Source organism: Sycon ciliatum, chromosome 2, assembly GCF_964019385.1.
Source record: "Sycon ciliatum chromosome 2, ocSycCili1.1, whole genome shotgun sequence".
NCBI classification, from domain to species: Eukaryota; Metazoa; Porifera; class Calcarea; order Leucosolenida; family Sycettidae; genus Sycon; species Sycon ciliatum.
The window spans coordinates 14463540-14480539 of NC_088644.1; the positions used below are offsets into that span (position 1 = coordinate 14463540).

The 17000-nt window shown below is 50.3% G+C and overlaps 1 protein-coding gene across 1 annotated transcript; it reads right to left on the reverse strand.

Moving 5' to 3' along the window:
• Window positions 1-11499: 11499 nt before the first annotated feature.
• Window positions 11500-16431, reverse strand: LOC135810390 (uncharacterized). Its single transcript, XM_065323883.1, has one exon. It carries the CDS (start codon window positions 16429-16431, stop codon window positions 11500-11502), a length of 4932 nt encoding a protein of 1643 aa, XP_065179955.1.
• Window positions 16432-17000: the final 569 nt, after the last annotated feature.

Below are 17000 nucleotides of genomic sequence, written 5' to 3' on the forward strand. Positions count from 1 at the left end.
CAAAATTCAATTTTGTATTGGTCAACAAGGACATTAGAGACATCTGTTCGGCTGAATCACTCTCCTCTGATTCAGAGATCACAGTTTCGTCTGGAGAAGAATTGTTCCTGTTTTGAGACCAAAGTTCGACTAGAGCGGATTCTGTTGCAGCAAGTACCTCTATTGTAATCGCTCTGAAAATCTCGATGTCGCTCCTGTGTGCTGTGCTGGAGCCACGGTGTCGAGGGTAGTCGTTTCCGCCGCCACTATCCTGGTTGACGTGCTAAGAACTGTGCAACACCTCCACAAGCGCCTGGACTCGAATTGTTTTGCCGGGTATTCTCGCCAACTGCCCAAAATTGCCTGCAGGAATTCCCGGCGATTTTCCTTAGCCACCAGAGACGCATCGCTCTGGTGGCTATTGAAAGACGCTAGGATTGTTTGGAATGGACGTATGGACTCTGTGCTGGCGGAATGACCAAGTCGAGAGAGAGAGAGAACTCCTTGGTTTCCATTACAACGCGAAAGCACGACGATTCTTCTTCGCAGAAGGGACGCGCGCACTGTTTTGCTGGTACACGAGAGACTGGCTTGCCTCTGAGCCATGTGCCACTCAACAGCTCGTCGCTTGGCTACCTGCAACCGGTTGCATGGAGCTACAAGTAGGTCGTAGATCTACGAGTTCCTCACAGCCTTGTGAAGTTAGTTGTGGTACCAACACAAAAAAATCAACAAAAAAACGCGCCAAGTTTCGCTTGTCGGAGGTAGTACACAAGTCCAAATAAAGTGTGACATGACAAAGGTTTAAGGAAAATCGTACGTAAGGTGTCTAATTCGGAGACATGTCTTGTCGAGCGGTCTTGGTGCGAAATGAGCGTACTTTTGCAGTTAGTTTGTCAAGATGCAGTTTGTCCCTCCCTTCCACCCTTTTCCTGTGGCATTTTGTTTCTCCGCTTGGGGTGGGGGTCAAATGGTCCACCTATTCTGTCTGTATGATGTGAGGCGTGATGCCACACAGTTGTGTGAACCTTCTTGCTGTTCGTGTACCCTCGGCAGGCAAGATGATGAAGGCCCACGGTGGGCGGTTTGCTGGCCTCGTTGGCCATTTGTGTGCACACGATAAGCTGTATACTTCTGGCCCCCAGGGGTAAGATGATTTAACCCTCTGTAGGCGGGTTGTTGGCCTTGGTGGCATGTTGTGTGCCCTCGGTGGACTTTGCGCTGGTTTAGCCCTCGACGGGCGGTTTGCTGGCCACGACGGCAATTTGTACCACCCTCTGCGGGCAGTATGTGATTGGCCCAGAACGGGCTGGATGATTTTCCCTCGGCGGGCAGTGCGACGTAGCCCAAAACGAGCCGGTCCTTACCTGGTACTATTCTTACATCACAGGCATGCATCTTTACACAATCATTCAATCTTTCCATGTAGTACATGTGTCTGCGCAATCCACATCAGTCCAAATGAACACTAAGAAATTTTAGTACTGAACGTTTTCGTTCAGTTATCTTCCGTAACATTTCCCAGCGTTCATTTGGACTGGTGTGGATTGCGTAGATGCAGGTACTACAATAGTGAGAGTTTGCATTCCGAATTTCGGTTCGGCGTTCTTCGGTCATTTGTCGAACATCACAATGTCGAATTTTCGCACCAAACCCATTCAGCGTTAAAGACTTCTATATTGAAAATGTCGCCTAGGGGTTGACGACGTACATACAGCAAAACCTTGAATGGCGACAACGCAGATATGGCGACCACTTGACCATGGCGACCATTTTCCTTTGTCACTTACCGTAAAGTCGCGCATAAAAGCCGGGTTTGCATACAAGCACATCGCGGATAGAAGCCTGAAAATGAAACGGGTCAAATGCATAATATAAGCCTGTCGCGCGTAGAAGCCTGGCTTCTATGCAAGCGCGGATCGGGTAGGTCAAGAGTGCATGCGCTATCTACGGTGCATAGTAAAACTGCCGCCATACCGGTAGTAAGTGGTAGATCTACGCGTGTCGTGCGTAGAAGCCTGGCTTCTATGTGCATACAAGCCTGGCAAAAATATCAGTGGTGCATATAAGCATGGTTTGCATACAAGCCTGATGCAGAAAGCGGCTTATATGCTTATAAGCCCGGCTTTTATCCGACTTTACTGTACGCATTCACATTCAAAACAGCTCGCATAAGGCGACCACTCGCTCAACGCGACCGACGACCACCCACCCTCGACCGCGTTGCACCCTGCTTAGACATGTAAATGTACAACACATTGCACTGTGCATCATGCATGGTAGATCTACACATCAGCGCAGGAGGTGTGACTACTACAATGTAGATGTACATGGTGCATGCACGACACTTCACAGGTCTCAGGCACCGTGGCTCAGGCACACATGCATAGGTGTGTGTAGTGTGATACACTGATCAAAGTGATACAATTATCACATGTATACGAAGTGAGTATGGTCACATGACCCACTGAACCTGGATAAGAAGACCACCTGGCCAAGGTAACCAATTTTTCTCGGCCATTGAGTGGTCGCCTGAGACAGGTTTCACTGTATATGTCTTTCCCAATGCCAAATAAGGAGAAATGTGTGTTGAACTATCGCCAAAGCCGCACCAACCTCTTCTTCAAATACGGAGAAGATAGCCTAAAAACAAATTTTTACCAGTTGTAGTGTTCGAAGTGCTGAGTCGAATGGTCTTGGTCCGAGGAAGTTGAGACGCTCCCTTCCTCCTTTTTTCCCAATCGAACTCGCACACTCCCACCGAAACTGGCTGACTGCGCCATACTAGATGGGGATTTGTTTGCAAAAAGTCACTAAAAGCGCCATTTTGTTCTTATAAAAGCACGGATGAACGTGATTGGCCCATATGTTGTAGTCTTTTGGGCGCGGCCCGGAGTCGTCTGGTTTTGGTCCGAGAAGCCTGCGATGCAGCGTTCGGCCCTCATGGACACACTAGTCACCTGATCACCATGCATGCAGGATACAACTTTCACACCAAGGTTCAACTCAAAGGTTCAAAGGTTAAACTCACGTGACAGAAACGCTCCCAAACAGGCTGTAAAAGTTGTAACCTGCGGGAAATGCCGGCCAGCGCGACCATGGTGACCAGGTGTCTAGTGTACATGTGAGCACTTGACCGCTTTTTCAACTGTGTTCCATTGGGAATAACTTACCAATAAGAAGCCGCTGAGCAATGGCACGTTGGGTAAGCGGGCTCCTCAACGTGACCCTCATATACGTACATTGTAAGCATGACGTTTATCAGCGGGCTCCCCGTCCTTCTTCTCTCCATGTCTTTCTTTCTCTTTCTGAATGATTACAGACTTTACCGTGCGCGCATTCTGCTTTCCTGCTGACTGGCTACACATATTCCGGTTTTACCTGTTCTACTATTTCCTGGGATTACTTTCGTACCATTGTTAGCAATGATCACGCCATATCTCCAAAACACTCTATAAACGAAGCTACGTCCCATGGCAACAAAGGATGCCGAAAGTTACTGGATGATGACGAAACTAGTAAGACTGGTTGGTGCTCTTGGACCTTTCAGAACCTCCGAAACTGAGCCTTCCAAGTATAAAGGTTGTAGATTTGCGCCTTAGAGATGTGTTGGAGCTAGGTGTCAAGTCATTGAATGTCTCAGTACTCCTTGTTTTTCAGACAGAATTGTCAGCATGGCATGGACTTACCCTCCACCAGCCGCTAGATGCTAACACAGTCTGCACAATAATAATTCTTAAATATTTTAGTTGTTCGAAAGCAATCATGGCAACACCCAACCCAATGTGTCCATTGTGTGTTTGTGGTGTACTAGCTGTGCTAGTACTTGTTAGCAACAATCCGAACTAGCGCACACACTGCACTGCATTGCTTTGTACTGCATTCAAGACTGACGTCATGCGCTTTGTTTTGCTGCGTAATCACAAATGGCACCAGCCCATTTTTGCGGAAAAGAAAAACAAATCTTGCTTGCCATGTAGCTACCCGGCTCGAGGCATGGACCACATACATGTCTGTTATCACGGCTGCTGCCCTACACCGCACTGCTGAACTGATTGCGTACCAGCAGTTGATCCTGACTGCTAACTGCCAGTTCTTCCCAAGCGCGTGGCTAGAGTACGACCGCCAGCTGCGGATGCTCGTGGCCCAGTAACCAGGCATGAAGAGGTTGGACACCATCGACGTGAACCTATGGCAGATAGCTGTCACAGGCCATGCACACCCAAAATGCGCTCAATGTAAGACGGTCCATCCAGGAGCGGTTTGTGTCCTTTTCCTCCCGAAGCCAGCAGCATTTACCTCCAGTGGTCGCAACCATACCAGCGACGGCCAAGAAATCTGCCGCAACTTCAATGGAGGTCGCTGTTCTTCGTCGTCGTGCCGCTTCTCCCACACCTGCAGCCAGTGTGGCAAGGACCACCTATGCATCATGTGCAACCAGCAGCAGCGCGGAGCCAATCGGCCACCCCGCCGCTCCTAGCAGAATGGCTACTGAATCGCTTGACTCGGTACGTAGCTTCTTTCCTATACACTCTGCAGACACCACACTGCTAGCTGACCACTCTGGCCGCCTGTTACGTAACCACTCAGATCAATCATGTGTTGCGTATGTTCTCCATGGCCTGCGCCGTGGCTATACTCTTGGATCTGCCGGCCAACACGACATTTCGGTTTTCTCTAATAATCTACCATTGGCTTTCACTCACTCGGCATTTATATCCGAGCAATTAGCTGCTTCCTGCGCCCGCAGGGAGACCACAGGCCCATTTCCGTCACCTCCTTTTCAGTTCATGCGCCGCTCTGGTATTGGTGCCATCCCCAAAAAGAACGGCAAGCCGCGAATGATCCACCATCTGTCTAGTCCGGAAGGCACCGGTGCGAACGACAGCATTCCTGCCGAGCCGCTCTCTCTGCACTACGCGAGCATTGACAACGCGATCAACATCATCATGTCATGCCCACAGCCTGTGTATTTGTCCAAGCTCGATGTACGCAGTGCATTTCGGCAGATCCCAGTCCGCCGTCAGGACTTCGCTGGGAAGGCTCCTACTACTACGAGCGCTTTCTGCCTTTCGGCCTCCGCTCCAGCCCAGCCGTCTTTGACTCAGTAGCCACAGCAGTCAACTGGATCATGCAGCACGAGTTTGCTATGGATCACCGGTTTCACTACCTCGATGACTTTCTCGATATCTCCACTGGTTTGGCTGCAGCCAACCAGCAACTCACCATCCCCCTCCGGGCGTTCACGTATCTCGGCACTCCTCTTTGCTCCATCCCAGCTCGAAGGGCCATCACCATCATTGACCTTCCTTGGTATTGTCCTAGACTGCGAGCGCCACGAAGCTCGGCTACCAGAGGACAAGCTGTCCGAGATCCGTGTGCCACTCATGGCTACTATCAGCGAGCGCAGCATCGGCCAGCGTCAACTCGAGTCCCTCCTGGGGAAGCTCACTTTTGCTGCCCGAGTCATCGTTCCTGGACACACATTCATGCGTGAACTATGATCAGCGTGCCCTGAAGTGTATCTGTGTATGCGAGTGCGGTGCATAAAGCCCACCTTGAGAATGGGTTTGCCGGCCCCTTAGTAGATGCGTGGCTTCTGAAGAGGGTGTTGAAGGGCATCCAGCGATGCCATGGTACGGCTGCACTCACCCCTCGCCTTCCTATAACTATGCCAATCCTACGACACCTGGCGGATGCACGCCGAAAAAGTAGTATCCTGAATGGCCATGACAAGCTGCTCTACCAAGCCGCCATGCTGCTTCTTTGGATTTCTTCGGTGCGCTGAATTCACTAATGGCATCACACGGGGCTGTACTAGCTCCCCTGGTGACGGACGCCTGCAACTCTTCCTGCTTTCATCCAAGACGGACCCATTCGGTAAAGGCGTTACTAGTGACATTGGCCCGTCTGTACCGCCATACTGCCCGGTCCGTGCCATTGTTAGCTACCCATCTGTCACTCGTCGCGAGGGACCGGAGCAACTCTTGTTCGTACTCTCGAACAGACAGCAGCTGACCAGGCAGTCATTCACAGTAACAGTATGGTCTCTTGTCGCTGCGGCCGGTGTACCATCCCAGTCGAACTACTCCGGGCATTCGGTCCACATTGGTGCAGCCACCACCGCTGCTATGGCTAGTGCTCCCGACTCCTTCTTCCGAGTGGCAGGTCAGTGGAAAGAGCGATGCGTGTCTACGCTACATCCAGACTACAACAAGCGCATAGCGCCAGCTATCGTCCCGGCTTGCTGCCGTGCCATGGATGCCATGATCCCCAACTCGGGTGAGTAATGAGCTACTGAACTCTAGCTGCGCAATGCTTGCCCGTGCTGACATTAATTGACCCTTGCTGTGCGTCAATAGTGCTTAGCTAACGGAGTGCTGGTTTCATGGGTCCACTCTCACAACTGGTGTTATCTAGCTATTTGCTGCGGCTCTGCCTTGCGCTATATTACATCCATTTAGCGTTGCACCTCTACGTTGAGCTAACAGCAGCTCTACTTTGAGCTAACAGCAGCTCTACTTTGAGCTAACAGCAGCTCTACTTTGAGCTAACCGCAGCTCTACTTTGAGCTAACAGCAGCTCTACTTTGAGCTAACAGCAGCTCTACTTTGAGCTAACCGCAGCTCTACTTTGAGCTAACAGCAGCTCTACTTTGAGCTAACACTTAACAGCAGCTCTACCTTGAGCTAACAGCAGCTCTACTTTGAGCTAACAGCAGCTCTACTTTGAGCTAACAGCAGCTCTATTTTGAGCTAATCGCAGCTCTACTTTGAGCTAACAGCAGCTCTACTTTGAGCTAACCGCAGCTCTACTTTGAGCTAACCGCAGCTCTACTTTGAGCTAACAGCAGCTCTACTTTGAGCTAACAGCAGCTCTGCTCTGAGCTAACAGCAGCTCTGCTCTGAGCTAACACCAGCTCTACTTTGAGCTTCAAACCAGTTGTTTCAAAACCAGCACTCCTCAATCCAAAGATGCCTCTTTGTTGACTTGTTTGCGTGAGGGATGGGGCTAATGCATGCTAAAGTGAGTGGAACGCTGTGTGGGTGTCCGTGAGCGTGACTATGGGTACACTAGTGGTGTGTTTGTGTGTGTGTGTGTGGGGGGGGGGGCTATGTGTGTGTGTGTGTGTGGGGGGGGGGGCTCTGTGTGCATGCAAGTGCCCCAGAGGGTGTGCGGGTGCACCTGGATCTGCTTGCTTGTTTGCGGATGCTGGGGCTAAAACATGGTTACTTGGTGTACTTCGTTGCTTAGTGCGGTTGGGGGGTGGGCGGGGGGGGGGGGGGGGGGGAGGAGAAGGAGAGTGAATGAGGAGACGGCAAGAGTGATAATAGTCCATCACTTACGTTCACATGAAGGTTTCCGAGAAGACCACTGCTTGTTTGCCATACACGTTGCTGTCAGAGTACGAGTTGGATGATCCACCATGGAATATCCTGTATCACATTCATAAGTTACTGTATCCTGGTATCTCACACCTGTACGTCTGGATTTACCATTGGTAAGTGAATCTGGTTGTGGACAGCTGATACCTGTTAAACATTCAATACCACGTATACATCTTGTTACTCAGAAGCACCCCAAGAGCATTTGAACCCTTTACTGCCCGATTAACATGTACACAAGCCCAAATAAAGTGTAGTGTGACGAAAGTTTACGGACAATCGTAGGTAAGGCGTCTAATTTGGAGACTTGTCTTGTCGATCTGTGTTGGTGCGAAAGGAGCGGACTTTTGCAGTTAGCTTGTCAAGACGCTGTTTTCCCTCCCTCCCACTCTTTTACTTTGGCATTTGTTTCTCCATTCGGGTGGGGGGGGGGAAGGATGGGCAGCCTATTCTGTCTGTATGGTGTGAGGCGTGATGCCAGGCAGTTGTGTGAAACTTCGGTGGCTGTTTGTGTACCCTCCGCTGGAAAGATGATACCGGCCACCGGTGGGCAGTTTGCTGGCCTCGGTGACCGTTTGTGTGCATAGGACAATCTGTATGCTTTCGGCCCCCAGCGGGAAAGATGATTGACCCTCGGTGGGCCGATTGTTGGCCTCTCTGGCATTTTGTGTGCCCTTGGTGGGCTGTATTTAGACAATCATAGAGATCTGGCAGGACTTTATGGCTGAACCAAGGCCGAGTGTGTACGGCCAAGGGCGCAAGGTGCGTAGTGCCGAAGCCTGCGCCCACGGCCGAACGCACGAGGTATTGATGAAGGCAAAAAGTCCTTCAAGACCTCTATGATCGTGTTTCCGGTTTTGTCGTTCGTGTTTCTGGTATAAAAGCAAGACACCAATAGGGGTGGTGGTTGGGGACGTGGTGGATTCAGCTTGTGAGTTTCAGCTCCTTTCACTTCTCACGAATGGGATGATCCTTGCTTCAGAGCAGGTCCATGATCTTTCGCTTCCTCAAAATTACCTGAAAGGTCCGGCGACTCGTCAACTAGCAATGAAATATATCAATTGTGCACTCACAACCATGTATAAAACAATTAAAATGAAACAATTCCAGAACGTTTTCTCGTGACTATCATTAGTGGAACATCGTAACACAGTAAGAATCACTAAAGCAACCAGTTTTATATAGCTAGAATAATATGAAAAGAAGAGTGAGAATGCAGCAGCTCGGGGTTATGCATAACGCGTGCAGTGTGAACTTATGCAGTGGATCTGAGAGTGGAAGCAGTAGATGAATGTGGCAGCTGTGAGTGCGTGTGGACATTACTGGTGAGTGTGTATTATTTGAAAAGTGTGAGTGCTACAACATTTTCTTTTTGCTTGCATAGCACAGGGTCACGTGTACGAATATAAACAGCTTCCAACACCTGCAACTGCTTAAAGAAACGTGCGCAACAAATAACACTAAACCGGGAATCGTCAAACAACTTACAACGATCCGAACTGGACACCAAATGCTTGTAGATGGCAGACTTTCATATTACTGTAAAAGCCATTATTCTAACAAGGCGCATATATAACGATTTCCCAGAAGTGACTAGTTTACGTGTACCAAAGGTAACGATTCTCACTCATTCTCAACGCTCAATAGGACAGTATATGTATCGATTTCTGTATAACGATTTCTATTTTAACGACAGGTTTCTCCTCGTTAACTCGTTAGAGTTAGCACTTCGTTATATATATGGATTTTACAGTATTCTAGCTATATAACTGGTTGTTTTAGTGATTCTTACTATGTGACGATGTTCCACTGATGATAGTCACGAGAAAACGTTCTGGAATTGTTTCATTTTAATTGTTTTATACATGGTTATGAGTGCACAATTGATATTTTTCATTGCTGTTTTACGACTGTTGTCTCCTCGTCGGTTGTTTAAACTCGTCAACTACTTTTTTAGTACATATACATGTAGAACAAAAATGGAAAACTGATCGTGATGTCTGCCACTTATTTCAGCTTGCTTCTGAACAGATAGATAGGTAAATTCTCTTTCGCTTATTCAAAACTATCGTAAAAGTTCATCTCCACTCGCGACAACCATAACTTGAGTTGGAAACTGATCACGATGTGTAGACACTTTTCATGTTGCCGTTTTTCGACAGGCTGTTTCCAGGTACCAGAGCATGTTCACAGTCGAATGTGAGATGCGAACTGAGCTGACAACGAAAAACTGCCATAGACCCCTGCCGAGCTAGGCTGACAGAGTATGGGGTGCCATTGACGACGGGCTTTATTGCTACAGTATTTTTTCCATATCCATTGACGATTGGCTTTATCGGCTCATCAAGGCCACCGCGGAAACATCGCTCATTGGCTACAACCATAGAAACAGTACGGTAAAAAAAACTTAAGCTGGTTTGGTCCTCGGTGGGCGGTTTGCTGGCCAAGGCGGCCCCTTGTGTGCCCTCGGTGGGAAGTATGAGGTTGGTCCAGAGAGGGCAGAATGATATAGCTGTCGGCAGATAGTGCGGCGTAGCTCGCAGCGGGCCGGTCCTTATGCGGACTGCTATTTTGTCACAGGTATGCATCTTTGCACAATCACTGAATCGATTATTATTATTATTCCCGTAGCTATGCAAAATACGTTATTTCAGTAACGTCTGGCGCTAGCCAGGGTCCACATAGCTTTAATTTCGTGTTTGTTTGATTGTTTATTTGTGCCATCGGCATGCCTGGCGCTATCTCGTACCTGTCCCGTGTGCCGTCGCCATATGCCTGGCGCTATCCGGTACCTGTCCTCTACGTACCATCAAAGACAGCTGGCCACAATAAAATAGGGCTTTCAAATGCAAGATCATAACGTGAAGCAACTTGGAAGAATGAGTATGTATGCGAAGTGTATCGGGGGAATGCATGCACGGCAATAGTGCGGGTTTGAATCCTAGGCTATGTCTAGAAAAAATTGGAGAAATGAATTTTTTTTAACGTCCCTATGCTTTTATGCCTAGGTCATCAAGGTGGTAGACGGTGTCGTACTACCCTCGAATGCAAGGAAAAAAATTATTCATTTCGCTCAGGGCCCTATGCTATGCTTTTTTGTTTAGCTCATCATGCATGTTATTCGGACAGATAGAAACTTTTTGCATTACAATGATGTAGCCGATCAGTTTGTTGTGGTATGGTTGGGAATTGTAGTGGTGTATTCATGTAATGAATTCAGTTTAGCGTAGGCGCACATCTCGCAACTACGTATCTGCTGCGCAACAGCGCCTTTTATGTATGCGTTGTATCTCAACGATACCTCACTCAAGACTTCCAGGCGTACCGCACACAAGCACTCTCAGTCTCAACCACCACGGGCATTACGAGTTTAGATAGATAAACATTACAGTAATGATAGAATAGAATGCATAACGGATATACGGGTAAGAGAGCTATTGCGACTCTGAGAGAACAACGAAAAACACCAAAGGAAACAACCAAGGAACAAACCACTCAAAACGCTGTCATCAGCAAAACGTGCCAGTACCGGTGCACACACGGCGACCCAAGCGAACTCAGCGTACCAAACACGCAACAAATAAGGCAAGCCAGATATCGTGCACGCGTGAGATGACCGTATGACGGTATACACGACTGAAGAAACATGGCAGCGGCTCGTGCACGCACACACAAAATAAATAAACAAATAGAAATTCAAACTACAATAATTAATCCGAAAGGAAAGAGGAAAGAGACGTATGGGAAGCCGAAGGGTTTCACCTGTCAGTGGGTGCTTGCACCCGATATGGGTGAGAGTAAACCCTGTCAGATAGTGACACATCGTAGGATTACTCAGCAGCGGAACTTCACTCAGGGAGAATAGTAACAAAGCACGTAAGTAACTCTAGCAAATCGTGAACTCTACTAGCAAACGCACGCAATGTTCATAATTACTCAGACGACACTCGTGGCCAAAGACCAACAGGTAAGAGAAGTTACCTAATACAGAATCAATTAGACTAAATCAATGGCATGCAGCAACAGCTTGCAGGAAAACAGGCAAGGAGTCGAAGTCGTGACGAGATTTCAGGACGTGCAACGGAGACCTTTTCAACGCATTTACAACATCCTCCCCACCAAAGGTCTTCGCACACTACAAGTCAAGACGAGCTGGGATCCTGACGGCCCGCCTAGACCTCCTCAAACAAGGTGACTCTCGTGGCTCAGCCGGTTGCCCCACATCTGGACTTGCTGGGGTTGAGACGGGATCACTCTGTTCATCCGCTGGAGTATTTGCCAGCTGCTCGATTGGCACCTCCGGTTCACTAGCCACTTGCTCGGGCTCACTAGCCACTTCCAACGGAACCAGACGGGGAATTGCCCGGAGCATGGTGCTGTTACCAATCTTCACCCGTGCTACTCGGCTCTTGCCATCTCGACCAGCGAACAGCTCTATCACTCTACCGAGGCGCCAAAGGTGCCGCTTCTTCTTGTCGTCAACAACCAGGACAACCTCACCAGCCTTGATCGGACGGGCCTGGGCGGACTGGTAGCTGCTGAGGCCGACCAAGTACTGTTCCCGCCACCGCTTCCTCAGGTGCTCCTTGACATTGATGATGTAACTGAACCGGGCCGATAATTGTGCAGCTGTAAGGCCGTCTTCTACCTCGGGGGCCCCTGGTGCAAAGACATATCCCATCATCATGGCTGGGGTCAAGGCCATGTCATCACCGATGTCCGTTGATACGGACGTAAGCGGGCGCGAATTCACCACTGCCTCGATCTCCGCCAGGACTGTGGCCAGCTCCTCAGGTTTCAGAAGCGCTTTGCCCAACACCTTCTTCAGAGGTGTCTTCACGCAAGCGACCAGGCGCTCATAAAACCCGCCAAACCAGGGTGCTGCGGGTGGGTTGAAGCTCCACACTACCTCTATCTTCTCCGCGGCAGCCTTGAACGTCGTAGCGTTGTCCGAACGAATTCTGCAAGGCTTCCCACGCCGCGCGACGAATCTGCGATAGACAAGAAGGAACGCTTCTGTTGACAGACTATCCACCATGTCCAGATGAACTGCTCTAGTGGTACCACATACAAAGAGCACGACCCATCGCTTTGCGGACCGCTCTCCCGTTTGGACGTAAAGAGGACCGGCGTAGTCTATGCCTGTAAGGCCGAACGGCTGTTGATGTTCAACACGGTCTGCTGGTAAGGGCGCCACCACCTCGGCTGCTGCTTTGGCCTTGAACCAACGGCAAGCAAAGCATCTCTCGGTAACACTTCTCAGCAGGCGACGCCCAGACAGAATCCAAAACTTGCGTTGAAGAAAGGCAAGGACGCTCTCGACACCTTGGTGCAATCGTTGCTTATGCACCATCTCCAGCAAGAGCTCGGTCAGATGATGTTTCGCTAGGATGATAGGGTGCTTAGCGTCATATCCTAGCTCACTTTCCTGCAGCCTGCCGCCGACCCGCAGCAACCCAGCGTCATCGAGGAAGGGTGACAACTTGTACAAGCGAGAACTAGGAGGCAAGGAATTGCCTTCTTTCAGCATAGCGATTTCCTCCGCGAAACACTCTTGTTGGATGGACCGGTACAAGAAAGCTTCTGCTTTAGGGAACAGCTCAGCGCGGGTTGCCGGCTCCTTCCACTGGAGCATCCGCACGACAACTCCACGAGCCCGTTGCCACTTCGAAAGATTCTCCCATGGCCAAACAACTGACTGCCTGACTGTATTCACTGCCGCTACGCGTGCTTCAATGGCGGACTCTTGCGTGCTGTGAGACGAAATCGACTGTGGCCACTCAGACTCCTCGCTTAACCAAGGCGGGCCATGCAACCATATCACTGTCTGAAGGCCACTCACCGGAACACCGCGGGACACAAGATCTGCTGGGTTGCTCACACCGGGACAGTGACGCCATTCTACGTGCAACTTCCGCGACACCTCTTGCACAGCTGCTACCCGATTAGCGACATACGTCTTCCACTGATACGACGGCTTCGAGATCCAATGCCAAGTAGTCAGACTGTCGGTCCAGCCAACAATCCGCTCGATCGGAATCCTCAGCTCACTGACAACGAATGACAGCACCTTCGCGGCAAGGCACACCGCTTGCAACTCCAGATGAGCGAGAGTAGGCCGAGCCACAGGTGCCACCTTTGCTTTCGCGAACAACAAAGAGGAAACAACACCAGTCACCACGTACAAACAACAGCCATAGCCCTTCTCAGATGCATCTGCAAACATATGCAAGAAGACAGGCTTCCCAACTGGGCAACCGAGCCACCTGGGAATGCGAACTGCAGAGATATCTGCCAGCCCTCCCCACCATTCGGCACAACGCACGGACAAACTGCTTGGTAGGGGGTCATCCCATCCTCCACCCAACTTCCAACACTCTTGCAACAGGAACTTGCCAGGCAAAATAGCGGGTGATGCCCAACCAAGAGGATCATACACTGCAGCGACGCAGCGCAGCAACGCACGACGGGACCAGCCAAACTTACTTGGGGCATCGACATTACCCAGATCAGCAACTGAGATGACATCTTCTTCGGTCGCCCACACGATGCCTAGCGCCTTGCTACCTGCCTCTGGGTCTGATGGAAGCGTGTTTCCCCGCCATTTCCGCAACTCCATGCCTGCTCCCTGCAACATATGCATGCTGTATTCCTGCAGCTTTTCAGCATCAGCAGAGCAAGGCACACTAGATACGCAATCATCAACATAAAAGCTGCGCAAGAGAAGCTTAATAATGGCACATTCCTCAGCAGAAGCAGAGCCTAAAGCATGATCTAAATGATAGCGCAGAACAGCACTCAGAATAAAAGGTGAGCAATTCACCCCAAAAGGCAGCTTCTTCAAGCGCCAAATGCACATCTGCTCCTGCCCTATCTCCGGCCAGACAAACCGGAGGTATGGCCTGTCCTCCGGCCGCATTCCTATCATAAAGAATGCTTTCCGTATATCAGCCTGAAAAGCAACTGGGTACTCACGGAAACGGAGCAAGAGCCCCACCAAATCTGGCAGAAGGGATGGTCCTGGATCCACCAGGTCATTTAGCGACTGCTCTCCTGATCTCGACGCTGATGCGTTGAAGACGACTCTCGTCTTGGTTGTGGTAGCGTCGCTGCGAAATACTGCATGGTGTGGCATGTAATAGCCTGGCTCCTCTGGATGCTCCTCCTTCTCGATGGCGTCCAGCTGCGCATACTCTTCAAGGAGCACGCGGTCGTACTCTTGACGCTTGCCCTTACGCTGTAGCTGTTGTACTAATGCTTGCGCGGCTGCCATAGCTTGGTTAAGGTTGTCCGGTGGGCGCTTCTCTGCCTTCCACAGAAGGCCAACTTGGTAGCTGGGACCCTCTCTCTCCAGCAGAAAGTCTGGTAGCGCTGTAGCTGACCGCTCTGGAACTTCTTCCATCCGCCAAAGCCGGTCAAGCTCAATGCAGCCAACACTCACCGTAGCTGCTGGGACGGAACTCTTCGTAGGTCCGCACAAGACCCAGCCGATCTCTGTGCTCCATGCGGTTTCTCCATTGACCACCTTCTTCTCCTTGAGAATTTCATTGCAATGATCCGCACCGATTAACAAGTGTACCTCATTGGGTATACCTTCACTAGGCTGGTCACTGAGCTCAATTCCACTGGCTTGCCATTGCTGGATTGTGGACTTTGCAACTGGGGGGAACTTCATCCTCATGTCGTCGTTCTTCCATGCTCGGATCGTGATTGCCCGCGAGGTTCCCGTCAAGACTACCTCTAGACGCTCCAGTTGCCGTACTACTGGCTCCGTTCCAAACGCAGTGACCTTGACTTCGTCTGTGCTCAGGCAGGATGGTCGAATTGCTGACGCTAGGGAGGCAGAAATAAACGAAGCCTGCGATCCTGGGTCAATGAATACCCTGACACGAGCTCGTTTTGATCCACACACCTCTGCCACTCCAGTCATGAGGTGTACACCGGCGGACGTTGTACAGCTATACGTTCTGATACCCTCGCTGTCCGTGCCCCTAGGCGGCTTAGTTTCGGATGGCCAGTGCAGCAGCGGGTGGTGTTTGGAGCCGCATTTGCACCTTGTCTTAGACTGACATTCCTTGACCTGATGGCCCACTCTCAGACAATTGTAACACAGCCTCTCCCTGGCTACAAACCATCTGCGTTCCACCGGCGCAAGCGTAGCAAGCTCCTTCTCAGCACCTTCGACGGAAACTCCCAAGCACTGGGCACTATGTTGAGGTGTGATGTAATGCGTCTCAGGTGACTTCACCTTCAGTGACTTACGGCCATGGGCGGTTTGGTAGGCCATGCCGTCCTCAGTGAATGCCTTCAGGTCCTTCTCGTAGCACCTTTTTTCGATCATGAATGCTTTCATATCTGGACCTATCGCCTCCAATATCACTTGCCGTACCATGGCTGCAAATAGCCCACTCTCATCGCGTCCACCGCGATGACTGTCCTCAGACTTTGGCATTGCGAGCTTTCGCCACTTCTCAGTGTCCCGACTTACTCGCACGACAAATTGGTAAAAGCTCTCGTCTGCCTTCTGGGTGTTAGCGATGAGGGCTTGCCAGGCTTTGTCCGCCGTCTTGCCAAATGCCGTCAACAGCTCACGCTTGGCATCGGCAAAGGTTTCACAACCATAGCAGGCACTTTCCAGCTTACTCCCCGCCAGGGCCACTCGTAGGCGTATCAGTAGCTCCTCAACTTCGTACTGATTTTGGTTGGCCACGTCTTCAAATAGCTCCAAGTAGCTTTCCACCGTCTGCTTTGCATCATATTTCGGAATTTTTATCGGTTTGGCTCTCAGCCCCTGAGCGCTCTCCGCAGACACACTGCTCGCTGTGTCATCTTGTTGAGCCGCTAACTCGACTTTCGCCTCTAACTTCGTTATCTTGTCCAGCAACTCTGTTTGCTGCCTGGTACTGTCTCTCTCTTCCATTCGAGCCTTGCGCTCTTCACTCTTCTGGATCTGCTCGGCATGCTCGACCCGCCTGCTCTCCACGTAACTCCGCAGACTCTCTCCAGTATAACCATAGGCCTTACCGTTCGCAATGAACGTTGCCTCCACACTCCCAGCCGAATACATCGGCCCTGCTCCTCGCTCCAGTGCAGTACTATCCTGGCGTGGTCGCCAAATTTTATGTATGCGTTGTATCTCAACGATACCTCACTCAAGACTTCCAGGCGTACCGCACACAAGCACTCTCAGTCTCAACCACCACGGGCATTACGAGTTTAGATAGATAAACATTACAGTAATGATAGAATAGAATGCATAACGGATATACGGGTAAGAGAGCTATTGCGACTCTGAGAGAACAACGAAAAACACCAAAGGAAACAACCAAGGAACAAACCACTCAAAACGCTGTCATCAGCAAAACGTGCCAGTACCGGTGCACACACGGCGACCCAAGCGAACTCAGCGTACCAAACACGCAACAAATAAGGCAAGCCAGATATCGTGCACGCGTGAGATGACCGTATGACGGTATACACGACTGAAGAAACATGGCAGCGGCTCGTGCACGCACACACAAAATAAATAAACAAATAGAAATTCAAACTACAATAATTAATCCGAAAGGAAAGAGGAAAGAGACGTATGGGAAGCCGAAGGGTTTCACCTGTCAGTGGGTGCTTGCACCCGATATG

Coding starts and splice junctions, on each gene's coding strand:
- LOC135810390 (XM_065323883.1), bottom strand. CDS start 16,431: ATGTATTCGGCTGGGAGTGTGGAGGCAACGTTCATTGCGAACGGTAAG.